Source organism: Eleginops maclovinus, chromosome 4, assembly GCF_036324505.1.
Source record: "Eleginops maclovinus isolate JMC-PN-2008 ecotype Puerto Natales chromosome 4, JC_Emac_rtc_rv5, whole genome shotgun sequence".
Taxonomy (NCBI): Eukaryota; Metazoa; Chordata; class Actinopteri; order Perciformes; family Eleginopidae; genus Eleginops; species Eleginops maclovinus.
Window position 1 is genome coordinate 34,520,883 of NC_086352.1, and position 24,782 is coordinate 34,545,664.

Here is a 24,782-nt window from a genome sequence, read left to right on the forward strand (position 1 = left end):
AGAAAGAGAGGTAAAACCAAAGCGTGTGTGCCGGTGCAGAGGAACAAAAAGAGGGAATGTGCATACTCTAGTTTATTTAATGCCATGTAGAATGGGTATTCTCACAATGTATTAGTCAAAGCACTAGTACTGATATCAGCTACAGATGGACAATGTGTTTTATTTTAGGCTTGTTTAGATGGATTTGAAAGGGGGAGATAGAGGACATGGGTTACATGGGTAAGGCTGGATTTGAACCTGAGCCCAAGTAAATTAGTTTTTTAATTATTTGTACTTATTTTATTTTATATTTCACAAAAAGTTCACATCAGGGGTAGACATATAAAGTTATAAAGGACAACATAACGTAACTAAATAAAAACAGGAAGATTCATATTTCAGATTAAATATGTTTTTAATACACAAGTAGTGTTTATTGCCTTTTTATTCATAATGTTTTTAATAGTGCTACTTTATTGTTTTAATTATTGGTAAAACATTTCAAAATGTGGTTTGAAGTCAACCCATCTCTTTGTATGCATATGAAATGTCCCTTAAAATAAAATGAACTGTATAAAAAAACTAAATCTGCGCCCATACTGTCTCTATACTGGACTTGTACTTTTTGTCCCATTTTTCATAAAAAAAAAGATTCTACCTCATACCAAAACATGCATATGTTAAATGGCAAATACTTTCCTCTTTTAATTTACAAAAAGTGGAATATTCAATATCCCCGGGCGCTGCACGATAGCTGCCCACTGCTCCTAGTACTAGGATGGGTTAAATGCAGAGGACCAATTTCACTGTGTGTGCTCTGCTGTGTGCATGTATGTGACTAATAAAGAGGGTTTCATCCTCCCATTCTATCTATCTACCTATCAATCTAAATCTTTGTCTTTTTTGTCCAGTAAATGAGATACTCCAGGGTCATTATTTTTAGCTGATGATAAATTAAAGGGAGTATGTGTTGGCATGTGGTCTGGGGAACATTTTTCACAGCGATATGCGAGTGTTAAACTGATTGTGTATGTCCATGTGTTTCTGTGGTGCAGATGCAGCTGTACATCACATGACATATTTGTGACCCAGAGTGTGTATGTAAAGATAAAGTCTTTATGAGGGGGTCAGAGTGCTTTCCGACCAAATCAACAGTACATTGCGTGTGTGTGTGTGTGTGTGTGTGCGTGCGTGCGTGCTTATTAACAGCCTGTTATGTGTGTGAGGGTGAACAAAGCATCTGTTCCAAGCTGACTCAGGCCTGAGGTGTCAGCACTCGGAGCTTCGACTGTCAGGATTCAACGGCTCAATGAAAGCCCTTCATGTTATAACGGCTAATTAGCCTAAAATAAATGGCCGGCTGAAGCTGCTGGTGGGCGGCACAGCGCTGTGGGTCCAGAGGCCTGACCAGGCTTTGGGGCTCTTTTGAGGCTGTCTGGCTGGATGTGCCGCCAGCTCTGTGAGCCAACACATCACTGTTTGATCAGCCAGTTGGCCCCTAACACCGGGTCAAAACCCAGCATTGATAACCGCAGCGCTGAGGATCCAGCTCTTTGTGTGGGGGCTTAAGCCTCAGAAGTGCTGGCTTCACTGGATCTTTGATGCTGCACAAAATCTGAGCCACATCTGTGACCTCACTGCGGAGCGTCACCACTCACATACCACACGCTTTGTTTTATTCACTTGGGCTTTATAGGGCCTGTATGGTCAAGGCTTTCTTAGAACTACCATCCAAAGCCATTTAAAGGGGATTTTTAAAGCTCAGATTCCGATTCGTCCCAATGAAAGCTGCTTACCCAGAACGGCAAGCACCATGTTTTATTTGCTTCCTTATAAAATGCCCATAACACACGTGCACTTGTGTTTGACTTCTTGTAAATTAATGCTTTAGTAAACCAAAGAACATCTGGGTGGAATAAATGTCACTTACTCTTAAACCAATTCACGGTTGAAAGTGAATCTGCAAGTTATCTTTAGATTGCACTTAAGATTGCACGCATATCATTTTTATTTATACTTCTGTGATTACAACAGATGCAAATCAGTTTAACATGCACCTCAACAAATGTACATGATTACTGAAAATAAAACTTTAGACATATAGACGTTGCAAGGGAATGCGATTGAAGATATTTCAATTAAAAAAACAAATAACGATTAAGCTAACTACTCGACCAAACTTGTACTTTCTCAATAACTTTTAATAACATCAATTCAAAATAACTGTGTGTCTGTCTGTGTTGGTTTCCATCAGTTTAAACTTTGAGAACAAAGTGGCCTTGTCTGAGACTCTGAGTTTAAAGTCAGAAATGAATTAATCAGTCAAAATGTTTATTCTCAGTTTATGCATGGTAATGGTGAATTGTACGTTGTTATTTCCTCAAACATATATCTCATTACCACACGGTTTTCCTGCTAAACTGCTAAACAGCCATGTTAACAATCTGATCTGAAAACTGCATGTGACAGATTTTTTTTCTTCTGATCAGCTTGATTTGAATACAATTCCATGTTGTTCTGATTCCTGTCTCCTAGAAACAATATTACACCTGCATATTTGCCTATCACTGAGCATGCCTGGCTGTAAAACAGCAAAATAGTGAAGAGGGCAAAATACATGTTCAGGCCAACATCTGGTTTGATCAGCCAACAGGTTTCTAGTGAGTAGGGTTTCAGCCTGAATACAGACCAATATGAAATCCCCTTATTTGGGGTTTCCCAAATAGGTCTGCTCTGCACAATATCTAGCATGATGATGCAGCAGAGCGATCATCTATCCTATAATGCATTTAAAATCAAGCTGTTCCTATAGCCTGCAGACTCTTCAGAGTGGTGACCTGTGTCAGAAACAACCAAGCTATCCAACGCAGGTTCAATATAACCACCTCGTCATGATGATATTTGTAATTATTTCATACCACATTATTTAGTAACTTCATTGATTTACCAATATTTCTTTTGTTTCTACAAGTCTGCTACTTCCATTATAAGTCCTTAGAACCCAGAGGTCATTAGCAAGGTCGGGGTCACCCTCACTCTCTGCTCCCAACGTGTTAATCCACTTGAATCACCATTCAAACAGGTTTCAAGAGTTTAAGAAACTCTACACAACTCATTTAACACTGAAATGTTGACTTTAGATTAGATTAGATGATCTTACAGTAATTAGTGTAACGTTCATATAGTATTGAACGTTCAAAACAAAGCACTTTAGCAAGTTATGGCATACGTTTTAAACTGCTTAATGAGCACCGTAACTTTCATGAAACGCATTTCTCGTCACGATCGGCTGTTTCCGTGAACGGCCGAATGTTGTGTCATGTTAAAAGTTGCGGCCGCAAGGCATTGTGGGACAGCATTTTCCCCTTTCCTTTCGTAAAGGAAGGTCCAGTGTTTCCTAAACTAAAGCAGATTATAAAGGAAGTTTCAGAGCTCCTTTCCTATCATCTAGAGAATTCCAACAGCTCTTATCATGGCGGACATTGACGTACTTCCGGGTCCTTTCACTCCGTTAGGAACCTTCTTAAGATATACTGACTATTCGACCGTACCCCCTCTCTTTTTTCTCATAGTGCTATGTTGGTCAGAGCCCACCTTCAAAGTGGTTTGGTAAAATGGGGGCCTTGCTTGACTCTCTGTTTTTCCATGTAGAATTAATTAGTATTTTTGGATTGAGAACTTTTGGAATGTTCAATGATGTCTGTTTGTACTGTTGGTGAATGAGCGTAGTGTCTGGTCTGTTACTAGGGTTAGGGTAAGGAGTGGGGGTTTGGGTGTAACGCGTTACAAAAATAATGGAGCTACAGTAATGTATTACTTTTTTCTGTAACGCAGTAATATAATGCATTACTTCTGAAATTTGGGTAATATAATACCCGTTACAATTCTCAGTAATGCAGTTACAACACTGAGCGTTCGGGCTCACACCTACGTTCCTAATGATGGAAGGACTCCATCACCAGCGGTAAGTAATACAAACAGAACATGAAAGAAGTTGACCATCTACTGGAGCTTTGGTGAGCGAAAGTATAGTTTATGTTGATTGTGTTAGCCTTAGGCTATCCATCTGCTGGATAGATTGCTGTTGTAACCACGGTGACGAGTGTCTGTGTTTTCCCACAGTCTGATGTTTTCATGCTGAAGCATGATGGCTGTTGTTATTTTGTTTTGCTTTGTTATAGCACTCTTTACTCCAGGTACAAGAAGCATATATATATAAATATCTAGGTTTCAAGTTTGTGCCCCACCAGTTTTGTACAAAAACACCACTATTAATAACAAACAGCGACGTCATGTTACCGGTATCAGCTATTATTCAGCCCACTTAAACGGAGCATGAGTTTAATTTCTAGGTATTTCTCTAATTTTCAGCATGTACTGCCAGATAGATAGATAGCTTTAATTAATGAGCTGCAATAAACTACATTTCAACATTTAAAGCCATACTTTAGTGGTTATTTTGGTGAAAGTAACTCAAAGTAACGCAGAAGTAGTGTAACACATTACAGTTCAGAGACAGTAATAATGTTATGTAACTTATTACTTTAAAAAGACAGTAATAAGTAATACGTACTGTACTACAATTTGGAAGTAACTTGCCCATCACTGTTGGTGGACTAGCTTGCAAGGCCAGGTTTGTATTTTGTCAAACTACTATTTTGACCGAGTATTTTTTTCTGGTTCAACTACGGTGGGGCTAACCCATACAGCGGTGGGGCTCAAATCAATGCCATAATTTTAATGTGAATATATATTCAATAAAACAACACCCTCCCACAGCTGGAAACACACGTGCACACACACACACACAGAGAGAGAGAGAGAGAGAGAGAGAGACCGTATAGTTAATAGCGACGTTGTGCTAAAGCCATATAGTCTACCACACAACAGCCAAGAGTCAAAACACATCTCCAACAAATTAAGTATGCTAATTAGGCAACAAGACCGCAGCAAGGAAGAGCACCACCACTGCCCAAAAAATGTCGGCAGGCGAAGCAGAAAGTTTCGTCCATCTCAACCGAATATTCAAGCCAGCTGTATGTGCCAAACCAGGCAGCATTGAAAGATCTCCGCTGGTTACCTATTAGCCTTGAAGGGTAACTTTTCCTGATGGGGCGCCGCGGTCCATCCCCGGGTCGTTGACTAAGGTCAGTGGTAGCATTAGCATCATGGCCAGAGTCCGTGCCCGCAATGGTTGGCTGTGGCTGGCCTTTCCTCGTCCTCTTCCTCCTGCTCCATCCCCTGCTCCATCTCCTCTTCTTTTTGCTCATCTTCGTCCAGCCGAGCCTGGCACATGGAAGACGCGGGACCGGAGTGGTCGTCTTCCCCTGCAGGTGTCAAAGGTGTGTCCTCATCCAACACACCCGCCACCGCCATCTGTAGTTCTGTCCGACGACGTTTAAAAACAAATGTATCCGTGATAAAGTTTGACCTGAGATTAATAGGCTACGAGCACAATAGAACTTCCGGTTATTTTCCGTTTGTTGAGTGTACGCTCGACTACTTCCGGTAGGTTGTGTTGTTGTGGAGATTGGAGACCAGTTTAGAGTAGCTGCTAATAATTTGGTTGACAAAGTTTAAATATGAGTGGATTTCGGGTGAAAGAGAGGCGGTTGGCGTATCAACGCGTGAAAAAGACCGCACCCTATTGTTGTGAACCACTTTGTATGAATTCCTCGAGGTACAATAGTACTATAAACTTCTATAGCTTTCCAGTGGATGTGTCGGTGAGAGCCGAATGGATGGTAAGAGTACGGCGGGACGACTTCACCCCAAGCAAGACGAGTCGTGTTCGCAGCAGGCAAACATCTACTGACTTGTATTTTAATTAATAAACTATTTATTTGAAATCTATATCAACTTGGTCTCCCTTCGTGTTGTTTAATTCCCTCAAGTGGGCCTGACTCATTGAATATTAGTTGGTTTCATGGTAGGGCTAACGGTAGGGCTATAGCCCAACCAAGCCCTACCCTGGCGCCGCCTATGACGCCTGTGAAAGTTATTGTACTAAGCTTGTGTAACTTAGGTTTAAGTGACAATAAGTTTGTTGGAGCATGGCTTAAAGTTACATTGACAGTAAAGAGTTTAAAGGGTCCCTTCACCACCCCTCCATCATCTATGCACCCTATTTGGCAGGGTATCCTGTAGTTTTAAAGCTTTTTGTTTGTTGCTTTTTTATCGTTGTAAGACGTAGTAGCACTAATGCTAGCTTCAGAAAAGCGCAGCTCTAAATCACCAGCAGTGCAAAGGTCTTTCTCAAAATACAATGTTGGTATATTTTTCCAGGGTGGGGTTCTTTCCTTCGTTCCAGTCCACCAGACAGCTGGGCCTTTCTCTGTGGAGTGTGCATGTTCTCGCTGTGTGTGAGGGTTTCCTCCAGGTGCCCAAAGACATGCAGGCTAGGTGAATGGGTGACTGTAGATTGCTCCAAAGTGAGCTGGGATAGGCCCTCCTGGACCCTTCACAGGGTAAGTGTGTACAGATAATATAACAATGGATGTGTTTTTACCCCATAAACTTTTCCGCGAAGGTACTGTTTTATGTGTGACTCGTCAGTTAAAACTTTGAAAAATAAAAAATGTGATAACTCAATCTTCATGAGGAAAACAATAGAAAATGTAATGTAATATTCGCCCACAAATAAAAAGTATAATAATAAAAATTATGGATGGATGGATAGATGGATGGATGGATGGATGGATGGATAGATGGATAGATAGATGGATGGATAGATGGATGGATGGATGGATGGATGATGGTGCAGAGGGAATGTTGGGGGACGCATGAGGGGTCTGGTACTCTGATTTGGGACTTTTCACTGTAGAATAGCTTTTAACTTCAATTGTTTAATGGACTTGAACTGAAGGTTATATACTAGACCTTACAGACTGATTTTAAAATCCCTTCCTGAACAGATTTCACAACAAACAGATTAATTCGGAGTTTAGCTTTGAAATCCCGCTCAGATCCCATACCTGCTCTAATAAAATCCTTTCAGACTACATATAATTGATGATTGGGTGTGAGCCAAGGAACAATTCATTTGGCTGCTGATTGGCTAAATGTTCAGCCTGTACCACTCCTCTCCTCTGGATAACTCCCCACTTCATAGTTCAGTTTTTCAATTAGACTTCACTTTGTTTTGCCTTAACAACTTGTACATAGCGTTCTCAAACTCTGCCAGATTGCATTTCAATATTAATTCAGAAAGAGGAACTTGCTCACTTGTGTAATGTATGTAATAGTCCGATGCTCACCTTTGTGAAGCAGTAGTTCTGCGATGGTTTGGTCCGCACCAGGGATCGATTGACAGCATCATCAACAAAAAAAAATCATCACTTTCTGAATGACAGAAGAGAGCCCAGCTGTGGTAATGCTATCTGATGAGAACAACTGAAAAAAACGTTCCTCTTCAGAGTCAGTGTGTTGTTTCACTGCAGAGCAGATTGACTGTGTCTTTACTTCTGAACTCACTACATCGGAGATACATACGTAACAGTAAACTTACGAAGACAAGTGGATCTTTGGCCACTACCGGACCTGTACCAACTCTTTCAGCTAACTCTCTGCTTCTTATTTGCAGTCACTGGAGCTTATAATGACCCACACTGTGACAGAGTTGTGACACAACAGGAAAGTTGATTCAATTGAGCGTAAATTCTCTATCACGTGAAGTTAATGCTCCACTTTATCTAAGAGGCAAACATCCAGCTGATCGTCTGATTCCTCCGACCAGCTCTGTCTTGAATCCTAAATCCTAAAGCTTCATTTATTCGACCCGACAGTGAAGTGATACGTGTTTGCTGTGTCGCCTGAGTAGACTAAAACTTGATCTTGTTGTCTCTCCGTCTGTAATCTGGGTTTAATTTATTATTTATTTCATTTTCATGACATTCTGAGGCTTTGAAAGGCTCCATAGACCGTCAGAAAGTGTGTGTGTGTGTGTGTGTGTGTGTGTGTGTGTTTCCAGTGCCTGGTTAAAGGTTGATTGAATGTTTCTTGGATTACAAATACTGTATATTTAAGCAGCCGACCGACTTCACACATGTCAGAGTACTTCTTCACTCAGATCATGTTCTACTATGGTTCAGTTTCAATAATATAGTTGTTTAATAAGGAACATGATGCCCTGCTGTTTCACCCCTGATCTGCATTAACCGGAGTCCGGCCCCTCTGATGGGATTCATGCTGCTTGGTTGAGAAAATGTGTATTTTTGGAATGACCGACCGTTGCTAAACCATATTTAAAGAGATTCTAGTAATATTACACGAATATGATACTTTATTTATATTTTTCTGACCTTATTTTTAGAGATTTAAAAATGTTAGTCCTGAGAATGGGAGGGGCTTATGTTAACAGGAACAGGGTCACTGTATAGCTCTGCCATTGGCTGTGCAGAGGATGACGTCATTAAAGATGGAGGTTGTGCTTCAGAGGGACACCATAGGAAACATAACTCTGATTGGTTAACTCCTGCTATTTGCGTCTACAACTTTCTGATTCCAGTGGTGGAGATTGTTGACAAGAACATGAGTAAGCTGAAAGCAACTCCATTTTTAGGAGTCCATAGCCCACTGAAACTCCATCAAATAAAGTGAAGGGAAATAGGGTCACATTAAATTCATCCCTATAAATCAGAAGTGAATAGAGACATGTTGTGTTCTTCCAAATCACCTCTTGGTGACAAACATCACAACACATTTCAAAGTTTTGTTTATTAAACTCACTGTTATGTCATGTTGCTGTGTTGCAGGTATTGCGTATCTGGGGGGTGTCTGCAGTACCAAGAGGAAGTGTGTGTTAGCGGAGGACAATGGACTCAACTTGGCCTTCACCATCGCTCACGAGCTGGGACACAAGTAGGTTTCACTCTCCTAAAGCTGCATGTCATGTTGTCATACTGATATTCTGTCCATGCTGCCGCCGTGAGAGAGGGGGCTCATGGTGGACCAGTCCAGAGCAGGTACTGGAGTTTAAATCCCTCCCATGTTGATAACGATAACTAATTCATCTCATAAAAACTAAGTCTTTTAGTAGACATGTCTGTGCATTGGCTTCCAGAGATGGCAAAAGTACACACATTCTTTAATCAAGTAAAAGTACAGATACTCGTGTTTAAAAGTAGTAATTGTTTAAATATACTAATAATAGTACTGACTAAACTCCTTTACTCAAGTAAAAGTAAAGAAGTATTGGTTTGGAAATGTACTCAGGTCAAAAGTACAGATAACTACCAACTGTTTTATAGAGTACCTGGTAACTGGAGCTCACTTTATATTAATAGAACCTCAAAGATCTTCCATTTCAAATTGTAATAATGTCATTGTTAGCTAATGAATGTTTCAACGGTGAACAACCACCATTTAGAACACAAGCCAAGAAAACCAGCGTGGGGACAGGACAAAAGTTCCTGGGTTTTGGGTCGACGCAATTCACATCGTATTCAGCATGAATGGTTTTGTGCCCCGATAATAGCGAACATCTCCCTCACGTATGGCCGTGGGTGAGGGAGATGAATATCTCTGCTGCTCTGTGTATTTTGTTCATCCCCTTCTCCGCCTCTTCCGCTTCTATCCTTACGTCCGCCATTATTCTGCTAGCTTCTGGTTCAGGGGATGATGGGAGTAGCCTGGAGCCGAGTTCTCATTGGTCCCTCTTATTTAGAGAAGACCAGGAAATGATGGATACACGGATAGCGTTAAAATTAATAGGCACATAATGACTCTAAATAATAATGATCACAGCACCAAACGCAGATTCAAACTAAAGTAAACAGCCTGTTTTGAAAACGTAAGAAGTAGAAAGTAGAGGTTTGTGTTCAAAATGTAAGAAGTAAAAGTAAAAATTCACCAGAGAAATAAGTAGTGGAGTAAAGTACTGATACCAGAAAAATGTACCTAAGTACATTTGAATTCCACTACTTCCCACCTCTGTTGTCTTCACAGTTTATTAAATTAGATTACATTACTTCATATTATATACACACATTATTATTCCCAAACTGGGTAACAGTTTTGTCCCTGCCGAATGTTTACAAGGCATTCCATGAGTACACAATCGAATAAAATCAGATGAAATAGAAAATGAACACTTGCAGTAAATATAGACATGACTTCAGTAGATCGATATATTCTGTATCTATAAGAATCAAAATAATACACAGTATAAAAAATACAGAATGAGTTAGAATACTCCGTAACAGGACAACTCACTACTAAAACAGCATATATAGACATAGCATACTACATACATTAAAGTGTACACGTTTCTCTCTCTGAATTAATATTGATATTAAATCAGGTAGAGTTTTAGAGTGTACAAGTTGGTAAGGGAAAAACAAAGTGAAGTGTACCTGTTCTCAAAGCTGTCTGGTTTCCAGGCAGGCTTGGTAACTTTCTCTTCTAGGCCCTCGGCTCTCCTCTGCAGGGAGACAACGTCATCTTCAGCGTTGATATTCGCTCCTCCATCTCGGATATTCTCCCCCGACACCTAGTCAGCTCACTTTTAACGCTGTTGATGGAAGATGAAAATGTTGTCTTCATGCCATTTATTGCTTGTAGGATAGCATTGTTGGGGTTGTCAGGGGTGATAGCGTTAGCTTCTGAGCTACCCTTGCACTCCTTGCTAGCTGAGTTGTCATCTTGTATCCGGCCATGGCATCGTCACTTACTCCGTCTTCTGTTGAGCTTTCCGTCTTTTTTGGGTGACGTTTTAACGTTTTCTGTGGCATAATGAATGTTTTGGGGGTTTAGAAGCAAATATCATGCAGTTTTAGGTGGGTTCCGAATACTTAAAATAGGATTTTAGTAGGAATTGTAACCGGGCTAGGGAGTGTCAACCTCTCAGCTCAGCGCCATAACCGGAAGTCCACAAAGTGAAGTCTAATTGAAAAACTAGCCACAGTGGTGTACAGGCTGAACATTTAGCCAATCAGCAGCCAAATGACTTGTTCTTGGCTCACACCCAATCATCGATTAAATGAAAACCTGTTCCTACTCAGACACACCAGACAAGCTAACAGGGATGGTGTTAGAGGAAATGTCCAAGGTGGAGTTTAGACAGTTGTTGCACCTCCACCACCCAGCCCTCCAGAAGCTGTGGCTGTGAACAAAGTTGGAGAGTCTCAGTCCAAGAAAACAAGCATTCTGTATTTGGATACACTCTGCAGCGCTTCGACTGCTGGAGACATTTTCTGTGTCTTCTGTCCACAAACAGTGAGGGGACGGGTTCCCTGACTGTTGTTTTCTGTGCAAGCAAACATGCCGGACACTTCAGACGGACTGATTTCCAAACTTACCAGGAAGTCCACTTTCTCCCTGCACATTCATCGAGATATAACACTGGGGAGGATCACAGAGCAAAGGTCCATTCAGGCTCCCTTATGATGTCCCAGAGTACATTAGCTTCTGCTCATCTCCATTCACACTGCATCACTTGCTTGTATGCAATTTTATGAGTGTGACAAAATAATCTCAGCTCATGGTGCACTCACTCGTCGTGTGACCTGTGTAGAATGTGTCTCTTGTGATGGTGATCATTAATGAGAGGGAGTAACCCTCGTCTCTGTTCGAGATGATCTTTGGATGTAAGAAATGTGTCACCCATATTGTGACATGTAACGTCATGTAATATGGATTCTGAGCAGAAATCATGTTTCACAACATTCAGAGCATTTTGGTAAAGCTGAACTTTTTTAAATGAAGAAACCAGTGCCGGTGCTAGAACAGTTTTACTAAAGGGGCCAGGCTGGGGCCTTTTAGCTTATAAGAAGGGCACAATAATTGCGGGTTAAAAAAGATGAATTAAAAAAGTAACTTATTAACTAAGTTACAATCGTATGAAATTATATAAACAGTATTTGCTGCAACACTGAATATAAGGCAATGAACAGTTCAGTCTCTGCATCCCAGGCTGAGGTTTCCTCTTCTAGAAGTTCACATTACAGCAACAATATCCTGCGATCTTTGGTGAGTTTTAGTCTGTCAACGGCTAGCTTTTAACCTTACTTGAAGTAAAAAGGAAACAGCCTCTGGTCTAAGATGACAATGATGTTTTTTTCCTGCCTGCTTCAACCGGCCAGTGGCGGTTTACCGCTCTAAGGGGTCCGACTAGAAGGCCGAGTTACATTAGTTCCACCTATCGGACCACTGCTAAAGCAATAAATAGCAACAAATAAATCCCCCCCCCCCGAGAACCGCCCCTGGAAGAATCATGTGGGAGGTGTGTCCATACTGTATACAGTCTGAGCTATTTTTTGATAGCAGTAGTCGGGTTACTGTGCCTGGGAAAGTTGTGACTCTTATGAAATTGACTTTCCCATTTAAGGATAAAAGGATAACGCAGACCCGGAAACATTATATTATTTGGTGCATGAATAAATATGGGTTTCTCACATGGTAGATGCAGATACTCGACTTGCAGTTAGTGCTGGGACATTCATGCAAGCCAAGCTCAGGAGAGTACTTCTGCTCTCTGTGTGGCAGAAAGATGTGTATTAAAGCTGGAAACATGCGCTCTGCACATAAAGGCATCATTCACAGCCCCGTTATACTGAGCATGTGCCAGGTTCACCTGGACGTTCTGCCAAAGTGAATGAGGCAGCTCCACGGCTGTGCCAGCTCCCTCAGGACTCTTCACAGTTTACACTGAGCTTGCAAACACTGTCTCACTGCTGCCCGTGTAACTGCACGTTATATGGTAGTAGTGTTACATGAGCACACACACTGGTTCACAAACAAACACACTCAGTAACTATTAAAGCTTGTATAAACTCTGAGCTCAGGCTGGCGTTGAGTTGTACTTTTTAATGGAAACAGAGCACACTAAGGCAGTTAGGATATAAGCTGCACACATACTGTATATACTCATTTATACCCCTATACATACCTTGTGCCTACATGTTAGCAGGTAATGATCACTATCAAAGCTCAGCATTCAGAGTACATACACAGTATATCAGCTAAGCTAATACAGCTTTCTGTGGCTGATGACGATGATCTTAGCTTTGTAGGTATTTGGTCTTAACAAAAATATTGATGAAATGCATACCAGGAGTGGAGTGCACCAGCTGGGCGTAAGACTGGGCTTAACTCTATGTCTGAAGTAGAACAGAAGGTTAAGACCAAACTAAAGTTAAGGGTATTGCACCACTTAGACTAAGGTTGCGCGTGGGTGTAACTTTTATGCCTATGAAGGAGCAGGCTTAAATCGGAAAGACAGACTAGTATCTATAGTAACGGAAAACAAGCAAAAAGGAAAATAAGGATGGCAGTGCGTCTTGTTTACCGGTTTAACAATGAAAGGGCATTAAGACGAGATAGAGTCGTCCGTGATCGAACAAACCCACTGGACATCTGTTCGGACAGTGAGCCTTTTTGAACTAATGGAGGAGCTCTACCCTCAACTACAGCATGGATCAGACAGAATCTAACATGATTTCTCATAACTGATTCTGAATTCATGAATTCTGAGCCTAAGCATCGACAGCCACTTTTTTGGAGAGCCGCAGTGATATTATCTCATATTCTCTCTGCTGCTATAATACTGTGTGTAGTATCTGTTCTTACAGTGGTGTCCACTATCTCCCACTCCAGTGCAACCTCAAGGTAGTGACGGTTCTTACTGATGTCCGGTGCCTTCCAGTCAGTGCCACTCATGTAGCTTGTGTTATTATTGGAGCAACACCTTAAGGTTTCCAGATTAATCGTGAGCGTTAAGGCATCAACAGCCCTACCTTTTATAGATCGCTTCTTCAGCAGCTCCATAGATCATCAGATGACTGTTTTTCTGTGTGTAATCGTTGTTTATCTTTTCCATTTATGCCAAATCACATATCCATTACCCCATCCTGTTGATGCTTGTAGAACACTCAGCAGCAGATGATGATCAGCTGCTATGTGATTATGTAATACTCCTTCAGTCACATCTGCTCTCTGGAACAGCTGTTCAGACCTCATTAAACAGGATAATGACAGCTCAGCAAACAGGAAGCTCCACCACACATCTGCACCCAAAGACAGACCCGCAGCTTCAGTCCCTCTTTACTATAATACTGATAGAAAAAAATCCGATTTGGTGAGCATTTGTATATGAATATATCAGACTGACTATTTTATCAAGAATGTGACTTCTGTATGTTACTGTAGTAACCGGGTGTTGTTTTCATGCCATCAAGGCAAGGGATAAAGTGCAGTGAGGGGGTCATTAATGAAAAACTAACAACAAGAGATATCAGAATCCCGTCGCTAAGTGTACCAGCGGCAGGATCTACTGCTACAGCACTGTGACTTAAAAGGACGGCAGCTCTGATCGATGTTTACTGTAACTGTCCGAATCTGTTCCCCTTTTCTCTTCCATTCTGCTGTTCCCATTAGTGTTTACTTCCTGTCTGTCTTCTTCTGCTGTTCCCATTAGTGTTTACTTCCTGTCTGTCGTCTTCTGCTGTTCCCGTTAGTGTTCTCTTACTGTCTGTCATCTTCTGCTGTTCCTATTAGTGTTTACTTCCTGTCTGTCGTCTTCTGCTGTTCCCGTTAGTGTTCACTTACTGTCTGTCGTCTTCTGCTGTTCCCATTAGTGTTCACTTACTGTCTGTCGTCTTCTGCTGTTCCCATTAGTGTTCACTTACTGTCTGTCGTCTTCTGCTGTTCCCTTTAGTGTTTACTTCCTGTCTGTCTCCTTTTGTTGATTTCTCTGACATCCAGTGTGTCTTTTACCCTCTTTCTTCTCTTGTTCCTTTTTTCTTTTCTCTACTGGGGATAGTTTAGCCATCATCAGTCCAAAGTATTCCTTGTTTTTTTATGGTGGAGAAAACTAATTGACCAATCAAGTATTTTAACTTAGCAGTGTAATAATAAAGGTGAACACATGAAGGTGTAATGGCGCTGCGCTCTGAAATATTTCTCTATGGTTTCCCGTCGTGCTGCAGGGACTTCATGAAGGACAGGACTCTCAGTAACACACAGCAGCTGTGGCAGCAGATACTGCAGGAATCTCAGAATCTGATCTATTGGTTTGCGTGTAATTCTATATTGGCTTCATTTGAACCAGAGTCTGCACTGCCATGTATTCGTTTCTGAGCCTCGGCCTGGAGTTCAGACAAGGTGGTTGTTTTTCATTTGCAAATGTAGGTCATTGCTTTGGGTGGAAAAACACACACACACACACACACACACACACACACACACACACACACACACACACACACACACACACACACACACACACACACAAACACACACACACACACACACACACACACACACACACACACACACACACACACACACACACACACACACACACACATTAAAAGTAACAATTGTAACATTGCCTAAGTGAATCCTTTCCTGTTTCAACACACAGACCTTCCTCTGCTGCACAGATGCATTGTGGGTAAGGGCCCTTTCCTGTCAGAGCTGCCCTCAGGCTGTGACTCTGTCAATCAGTATGTTGCAGGTGTATTACCCTGCTGCTGATTGGAGGGAAGTGCATATGTGTGTGTGTACTGCACAGGTCTCAAACTGAACTGAGCATTTCTTGTATCTTATCATTGCAAAAATGTGTATTAAATAAATTGATCCTTATCTTTAACCCAGTGACTATATATCCACGTCTCCTCCTCAGCATGGGCATGAGCCATGATGACGACCACGCCACCTGCACCGGTCACTCCCACATCATGTCTGGGGAGTGGGTGAAAGGAAGAAACCCCAGCGACCTGTCCTGGTCCTCCTGCAGCAGAGACGACCTGGAGAACTTCCTCAGGTGAGACACAGCTACATGCACCTGAGCTTACTAATTTAAAGATGAATAACCCTTCAGTATATGCAGCATATGTAGTTCCATATGTACACAATACTCCTTAGTGTACCTATAGAAACTGAATGTCCAATCCAGCTCAGTTCTGATTATATTTTTATTAATTAATCTTATCTCAGACTAATATTATATTATAATAATAATGTTATATACAGTGTATATATATAACAAAAGTATCTGTTTGATTTAGGTGACAATATAACTCTAGCAGTTCCTGATGTGCCTGTTATATCCTGTCCCTCTCCTGTGTGTATTTTAAGCAGGTCCAAAGCCAGCGCCTGCCTCCTGCACACGGACCCCCGGAGCCGCTACCAAGTGAGACTTCCTCCCAAGCTGCCGGGTATGCACTACAGTGTGGACGAGCAGTGCCAGATCCTGTTTGGAACCAACGCCACCTTCTGCAATGACATGGAGGTACAACACTCTGTTTGTCCTAGTACTGAATAGTACACACTATTCAGTTTGTATTACATATTAATGAAGAAAAAAAACTGAATATTCTCTTACTGGTCCCACATGGGAAATGTACATTCTGTATCTGAGTCATCCTAGTGTTAGAAGCAGTGTGCTGCCATATGCACAGTACCCGGGAGCAGTGTAGGGAACAGTGTCTTGCTCAGGGACACCTTTGTAGCACTTGGTCTTTCGGGGTCTTGAACCTGGGACCTTCCAGTTCCAAGTCCCTATGGACTTCACCATCAGCTAGGTTAATATTCATTAACCTGCCTAAAAAATGTATTAAATGTTTAAGAGCAGAGTATAGAAGTACAGTGCATATCTGTTGGCATGGGGATAAAAAGGTTATAACAGCAATTCAAATATCATAAAATATCTATCCATTGACCGGTCAGTGTAAACCTGGAGAAGGAGTCCTCCAAAGCTGTAAAAAATATGGTAAAGATTAATATAATGAAAGATGTCACATTGATGCATGGAGGACTGACTGCTGCTCTGGTGTTCCCTGCTCTCTTGGTCAGGGTGCTTGATGATTTAGTAAAGTCAAAAAAATGTTTTGATCAAGGTCGTTTTATTGGTTTTAAGGACACATAAGATGCAATGATCAGTACAATACTGTATAACATTTTAAATGACACAACACCCCACCCGCTCCAACAAAGCCCCTTCCTTATTATGGTGTTACTGTTGCGATTAGTAATCACATCAGGATTGATTCCATTAACACTTACATGTATAAATACTTTCAACGAGACAGGCTCAATGACATAAACAAAACCAAAAAAGGTAGTTAAGTCACATTTGACGTTCCAGTAGCCTTTCTTTATCTGCAGAGGTTTCCATCAAACAGTAAATATAAGATGGCATCTTCTCTTTCTGGTTGTACATGGGGAGTCCTTACAAACACACTCGTGCATACACACATCTACACACAGTGCTCAGCAGGCTGTGATAGTACAGTTCTGAATCTGCCATCAGACGGTTGAAGAGTGAATTAACGAGAGATCAGGTGAGGGTTCACCTAGCCCCCACATGCAATGTATATTGTGCTCGTGCAGGATGTGTACAGAAGCGGGGGGGGGCGGGGGTTCAGGCGTCCTCAGGTGTTTGTTGTAAAAATGCTTGAGATTCCAGCGTTAGGAACTGTGTGAGTGAACCTGATATTAAGGCAGCTGCTGCACGGTGAATCCAGCTGGCAGTCAGCATCAGGCCTGTCATTTGATTCAAAAGTAATATCCAGAGAAAAGAAGAGTGCTGTCCACAGTATACTTAGTCTGCAGTCTCCAACTTCTCAAAACCATCTTACATCACATCACTCTCAGGTCTGTATTACATTAACAAGAAAAAAAACCTTTCATTTGAAGCTGACTTTAGTGCTGTTACACTGTGTATTTATTTGTATTTTTGCCTAATTTAATAATGATATAACTGTCTATTATAAAACTGTTTGCTGTTGACCTCAGCAGATTGACTCAGAGGATATGTCCTTTAATCCTTCCCTGTCCCGGCAGGTCTTCAATGTCAAATGTAAATAGAGAGTTTTATTTAATAATCATAAAGACAAAAGAGGCAATTGTTAATGATGACAGATTTTTCGGTAAAAGGCAAACCTGAGAGCTGGTTCTCTTTAGGTTTTTCCTTTCTGTTAATATATTGATATACACTTAATACGTATATCTTCAAATACACTGACACATAATAAGTGCAGAGTCCATCATTGATCTGTGGAGCCATTGAAATGACTCTATATACTATATTTAGACGAAGATGTAAACGTGCCCTGTTTAACTTCAATACGGACAGAGACTGTGGCTTTCAATGTGAGCGGTGTTGGGATCATCAATAAGATGTTTTTACTGAAGTGTATTATGTGAGACAACAGAACAATGTGACCTTAGAAAAGAAGAAAGCAAGATATTTAGGATCAGAAATGATTGTATTGATAGGAAAACCTGCTTTTCATGAGGCATCTTCAGGCAGCAGTCTAACACTGAAACACATGAGCACAGACTACAGTTTAAAGAAGAGAAATCAAATCTGAGCCGACAGAAAATACTCCGTTTTAGTTTAACACACACAGTTAAGCTCACACACTATTTTATGAACATATAGGTACACCTGCTGAATTAAACACAGAACAAATGAACTAAAGAAAGTGAAACCATGAAGCAGATTCAGGCAGTAGGCGTATAGATTCACTCTGAAAGTATTAGAGAACAGAACAGAACAGCCGAGAGGAGAGAGAACATCTGATCCTTTACTACACGCACTAGATGCTCTGTTTAGGTTTTAATAACACTGTGATCCTGCTAGTTATCCTCAATTTATTGAAACACAACAGTAATGTGATTACATATTTTTCATGTGACTGAAAGGGAATACAGTTACCTTTCTTTGTTTCCTGATTACTTAATCCCATTACATGTAATCTGTTACTCCCTGCCTGAATGTCACTACATCATTGTATTGTTCATTTCCTATTTCTCTCGACCAAGCCCTTTCATTAAAACTCCAGTGTAGTGAACATCAGCTGTTTCAAATGTTGTTGTTACCAGTCAGCGCTCCAAAAACAAGCCTTCACAGCAGGGAGAATGACATGAGTAATGGGATATAAAATGTTTGTGATGGTTCATTTCTCATGTGAACCCCGCCATTTATGTGAGAACTGTGTGTGTGTGTGTGTGTGTGTGTGTGTGTGTGTGTGTTTGTGTGTGTGTGTGTGTGTGTGTGTCAGCACCTGATGTGTGCAGGCCTGTGGTGTTTAGTCGAGGGAGATGCTTCCTGTAAGACCAAACTTGACCCTCCTCTTGATGGAACAGAGTGTGGAGCAGACAAGGTAGGACCCCCTCACACAGTGCACCCCCACCACACACACTCTGATCTCCAAGTGCAGTTGAAATGATGTGTGTGTGTGTGTGTGTGTGTGTGTGTGTGTGTGTGTGTGTGTGTGTGTGTGTGTGTGTGTGTGTGTGTGTGTGTGTGTGTCAGTGGTGCAGGGCGGGCGAGTGTGTCAGTAAGACTCCCATCCCTCAGCATCTGGACGGCGACTGGAGTCCATGGAGCCAGTGGAGCATGTGCAGCAGGACCTGCGGTACTGGAGTCCAGTTCAGACAGAGGAAATGTGACAACCCTCCGTATGTCACCCCACTGTCCGTCTGTGTGTGTGTTTGTGCGAAATGTTCCCTGAGTGCAACAACAATCCTACAATATTTTCATTGGATGGGAGCGGAAGACCGGCCAATGAGCTGGAGCTCCAGCCTAGGAGAACATCAGCAATGTTTCTCTTTTTTTAATAAAATAATTCAAGACCAAACCAATAAAATAAGCATGTGACATTTCAACACAGGAACACATTTCTAACATGTATGATAACATACATAACTATGCATAAAGTCGGTGAAAAAAAAGCTTAATCAAAGGTCCCCAATCATGCTATATTTGAACAATATATTATAGGTCCATATCTATACAAAACTTGTCTGTGAAGTGTTTTGCTCAAAATACCAAACAGATCCCCCATTGTAGCATGCCTCATCCCCCTCTATCTCAGCCCTGTTCCTGAAGTGCTGATTCTGTGACTGTAGCTTTAAATGAACTAGCTGCTGCTGACCACGCCCCTTTTGAGCTGCTGGCCACGCCCCTTTTGAGCGTCATGATCTCTCCTCTGAAGAGAGTTTTCTACCGGGAGAAACTCAGCTAAACGCTGCCGTGATTAAACGCCATATTATGTTCCAAACCACATCCAGCATTATCTCTGAAACAGTATGGAGCTCAAACGTTTCTCTCTCGGTTTACCACAAGGACAGGACATTTATATTACACATAGTCTCTCCAGTACAGCGTTAGCTCTGAGTGTTAGCGCTGTTTGCTAATGTAAACGCAGACCATATTACTTCCAAAACACGTGGCGCATTGTTTCTGATACAGCACATAGCTTGTTCTTTCTTCAGTGTTTACCACTAGAACCGAGACATTATATATATATATATCATATATATATATAATATATATGTTATATATATAACAACTTTACTCTAAGTTCCTCCTGCAGACATCCTGTTGAATACACACACACAGCTCCGGGGGATTCAGCTAGCCGAATATGGGGGATGATAGGTTTGGACATGGGCGGGATGTTGCCAGGAGTTCAATGTAAAGCCAGCCCACATTTCCCTTATCACATCATAAGGACAGCAAATCTGGATCAGCTCGTTTGTACCCCCATTTCTAGAGACGTGGGCAAGGAGGAAAAGAGAAGAGGGTTTTATTTTCTTACACTCACACATATGTATGTATAAAAGACAGCAAGAAGTGCATTTTGCATAATAGGGGACCTTTAAGTCTGTTAGGCTTCTTCTGGTCTGTCAGTCTGGGTGGCTGTAGCTTGGGAACCGGAGGGTCGCCTGAGTATGGAGGGGAGGCTAACACTATGAGAGGTGCCCTTAAGCAAGGGTGCTGTATATATGAGCCAGACTTTACACCAGGATGGGTTAAATGTAGAGACCTAAAATCCCTGTGTGTGTGTGGTGCTGTTTAGATACACGTGTGATGATTGGAGAGAAGTTAATTCTGATCCTCCACTTCTGTCAAAGCCAAACAAGCACCATCACGCTGCTTAATGATGTTTCCAACTGATGGGCAGTGAGCGTTACATTCAGCTTATTATCTGGTCTTTGCTGTAGGTGCATGTTATATTGTTAAACTGTAGAACATTGGTAGCAGAGTGGAGCTCTTCTTCCAATTGTGTTTACATCACATGCTTGTTGACACACTGACAGCTTCGTCCATTTTGTTTTTAATAGTAAGATGTACAAACAGATTGTACCACATGAGTATACCCATGCACTACATGTTTATATCATGTGTAATTACTAAACTGAGCTGTGTGTGTGTGTGTGTGTGTGTGTGTGTGTGTGTGTGTGTGTGTGTGTGTGTGTGTGTGTGTGTGTGTGTGTGTGTGTGTGTGTGTGTGTGTGTGCGTACGTACGTGCGTTTCTGTGTGTGTGTGTGTGTGTGTGTGTGTGTGTGTGTGTGTAGGCCTGGTCCTGGGGGGCGACACTGTCAGAAGCTCAGTGTGGAGCACAAGGCCTGTGAACGTCCCCCCTGTCCCAAAGGAACCCCCACCTTCAGAGACCTGCAGTGTCTGTCCTACGACCGGCACGCCAGCAAGAAGAAGGGGAATATGCTGACTGCCATTATTAATGATGGTGAGACACACACACACACACACACACACACACACACACACACACACACACACAGTTAAAAGCCTTTCCCTTTGAGAATACATTATGGAACTGACTTCAGATAAAACCATCTTTAGCACAATGTTTCGGTATATGACCATTTTTTGTGACTTTGGCACCCCACAATCCATTGTTGAGCGTCCAGGTGAGCATCGTTAATTCCCAATATTTTAAACAATAGCATGACCCATTTATATTTTTGAAGAATGTAAATGGGTAGTGTGTATTTACGGAGCCAAACACAGAGACACTGGGTCCTGGCTATCTTCCTGATTCAAACATTAAGGTGCGCATCATTTCCTGCTGATAATTTCCTGCTCATTTCCATTTCCTGCTTACATCACGGGAGCATTAAAGCCACTGCAAGGAGAGAACAACAGAGACCTTGTTTGCTTTTGTTAGCAACCTAGATTTAACAGGTCACAGTTGGAATGAAATTCATACTTGGCATCAATACATTTGCATGTAAATCAGAATCAGAATACCTTTATTCGTCCCACAGAGGGAAAATGTGTATTTGTTACAGCAAGAAAAGAGCCAGAGACAGCTTAATATTACCCAAGAAGCATACATAAATAATAAAGATAAACAATGTAAAATTAAAAATGAACAAAATACATGTCGGTTAACAGATCTGAGATATAGCAGCCTGGTATATATTGCAGTTATTAAAGGCATATGTAGATACAGTGGAGGAAATAAGTATTTGATCCCCTGCCAATTTAGTTAGTTTACCCACTTACAAAGAAATTGACAGTCTGCCATTTTTATGGTAGGTTTATGTTCACAGGGAGGGACAGCATATCAAAAACAAAATCAAAGACCTATCCATGTCCCATGTTCAGTGTCCTCACTGAGGGAAGGAGGTTATCAGCCAATATTTTATGATACATGGCCCCCTCCATCATCCCCTCAATGTGGTGAATCGCCCTGTCCCCTTAGCAGAGAAACCCCCCAAAGCTCCATGCTTGATGTTGGGGATGGTGTTCTTGGGGTCATAGGCAGCATTTCTCTTCCTCCAAACACGACATGTCGAGTTGATGCCTAAGATCTTGATTTTGGTCTCATCTGACCACATCACCTTCTCAGAAGCCTTCTCTGAATCCTTCAGAGGATCACTGGCAGACTTAAGACAGCCTGTACATGTGCCTTCTTGAGCAGGGGACCTTGCGGGCACTGCAGGATTTTAATCCATTACGGTGCAGTGTGTTACCAATAGTTTTCTTGGTGACTGTGGTCCCATCTGCCTTCAGATCATTAACAAGTCCCTCCTGTAGTTCTTGGCTGACCCCTCACCTTTCTCATGTTCATTGATGCCCCAAGAGGCGAGATCTTAGATGGTGGAGCCGCAGATTGAGGGAGATTGATGGTCATTTTGTGTTTATTCTATCTTCTAATAATCAAACCAGTTGTCTCTTTCTCACCAAACTGCTTGCTTATGGTCTTGAGTTGACATCAGGAGTAATTTCTTAATACGAGAGGATTTAACCGGTCCGTGGGAGACAGAATCCTTGTTGGTTGCAAGGGGATCAAATACGTATTTCCCCCAATTAAATGCAAATCAATTTTTTTTTTTTTTTATGTACATTTCTGGATTATTTTTTTAATATTCTGTATCTCACTGTTAAAATAAACCTACTATAAAAATTATAGACTGTTCATTTCTTTGTAAGTGGGTACACTAACTACATTGGCAGGGGATCAAATACTTATTTCCTCCACTATATATTGCATATCATTTGTATTGCTCAACAAGGGGTCTGTGTTGTTATTTGTGTGGGGGGGTGGGGTCTACCAGGGTCCATGATGGTTATATAGTCTGATCGCTGCAGGAAGGAAGGACCTTTGGTATCTTTCCGTGAGACACCGCGGGTGCAGCAGCCTGTCACTGAAGAAGCTGCACAGTGCAAACAGGGTGTCCTGGGGGGGGGGGGGTGGGACACATTGTCCAAACATGATTACATTCAGCTGACGATGTTATCCAAACAAAACTTACAATAAGTGCAATAAACCATAAAGATACAGGAACATCAACACAGGTAAGTTCTCTGCGAAAGAAGATGTAAACATTCTGCTCTCCTAATGTCAATGGGGAGCTCGTTCCACCATGTGGAATCAGGATAGAAAACAGGCATTTTTTGTTGAGGTGTTCCTGGGTCCACCTCGCAGTGAGGGAGTCGCAAACCGATAGGCTGATGCAGAGGGAAGTGCACATGCTGGAGTGTATGGTTTGGTCAGTGTTTAGAGCCATGAGTGAGCAACAGTGAGAAGAATGGAGGGCAGAGAGGAGGGAGAGGGAGGGGGGGGTGAAGGTTACAGCAGACAGCTACAGTGTTAGAGGAAATGGCTTGTTGTGTTTGGAGATGGAGAAAGAGTAGGATATAAAGTATCGATCAGAGATGTGAAGTGAGGGGAAAGAGGTGGAGCAGTTTCTGGTGAATATGAGGTGGAGGAGAGATCAGCTTTGTGAGTAGTTTAGCAGGAGAAGTAAATCAAACAGCCTCTCTGTCTGGATGTTGGAGTCACAGAGGAGTACCAGCATGATGTGAGATTGTAGCGCGTCTGATTCCTCCAAGAATCCCCCCATAGCAGGTGGTACACAACAACAATGGTCTATTGAATGGGGTGAATTGGTTAGTGTGAATTTTGAAAGAAGGAGTTAAGTACGGGAATAGGTAGAGCAAGAAGAAGACCGCCTCCTCTACCAGAGGGTCTGGATGTGTGGGTGAAGGAGTCGGGTGTGGACAGAGCAGCGGAGGGGTGCCTGGTGTGATTCAAACCGATTTTAGGGAGGCTTAGCCAGAAATGAACTCAGTCTTTTGAGTAGTAGGCCGGTGGTTGCTCAGCCCCCTGTGACGAGGTGTTGTTGGTGAGTCGAGCAAGTTAAAAAGATTAGAGCGGAAAGGTTATGGTGCTGAGGATTTGTGCCGAGCCCCCGGACTTTGAGAAAATATTCGTAGTGGCCAGACAGCGGGTACTACAACTTCGGTATCAGTCCATGACGTCACCCGCCCCAGAAAGACTTTTTCCCATTGACTTACATTGGGAAAGAGGTGTCTGTAAATCGGTGGCAATTTTTTTTTAACTAAATAAACTAACCAGTATGAACCATGTTATAGCCCTTATTAAACACATTAGGTCCTTAAAGTTTTAAAATGCGCTTAAAGCTAAATCCATGTTTATTTTCTCTCTCCATTCATTCTACTGAGCCAAGAGCGGGAGATCGGGGGCGGGGCTTAAGGGGAAACTCAACTGCGCATGCTCTATGCTCCACAGCCAGGCAT

At 41.9% G+C, this 24,782-nt stretch overlaps 1 protein-coding gene across 5 annotated transcripts in view; it reads left to right on the forward strand.

The window, feature by feature from the left end:
- adamts17 (ADAM metallopeptidase with thrombospondin type 1 motif, 17) overlaps window positions 1-24,782 on the forward strand; it is a 97,488-nt gene that overhangs the window by 43,206 nt on the left and 29,500 nt on the right. For 3 of the 5 annotated variants that reach the window (XM_063880472.1, XM_063880473.1, XM_063880475.1), the window contains exons 8-13: window positions 8,733-8,838; window positions 15,602-15,742; window positions 16,057-16,210; window positions 18,987-19,088; window positions 19,241-19,386; window positions 21,290-21,459. In XM_063880472.1, coding sequence (XP_063736542.1) covers window positions 8,733-8,838; window positions 15,602-15,742; window positions 16,057-16,210; window positions 18,987-19,088; window positions 19,241-19,386; window positions 21,290-21,459 — 819 coding nt within the window. The remainder of the gene's footprint in view (window positions 1-8,732; window positions 8,839-15,601; window positions 15,743-16,056; window positions 16,211-18,986; window positions 19,089-19,240; window positions 19,387-21,289; window positions 21,460-24,782) is intronic. The other 2 variants (XM_063880474.1, XM_063880476.1) reach the window with 1 other exon arrangement.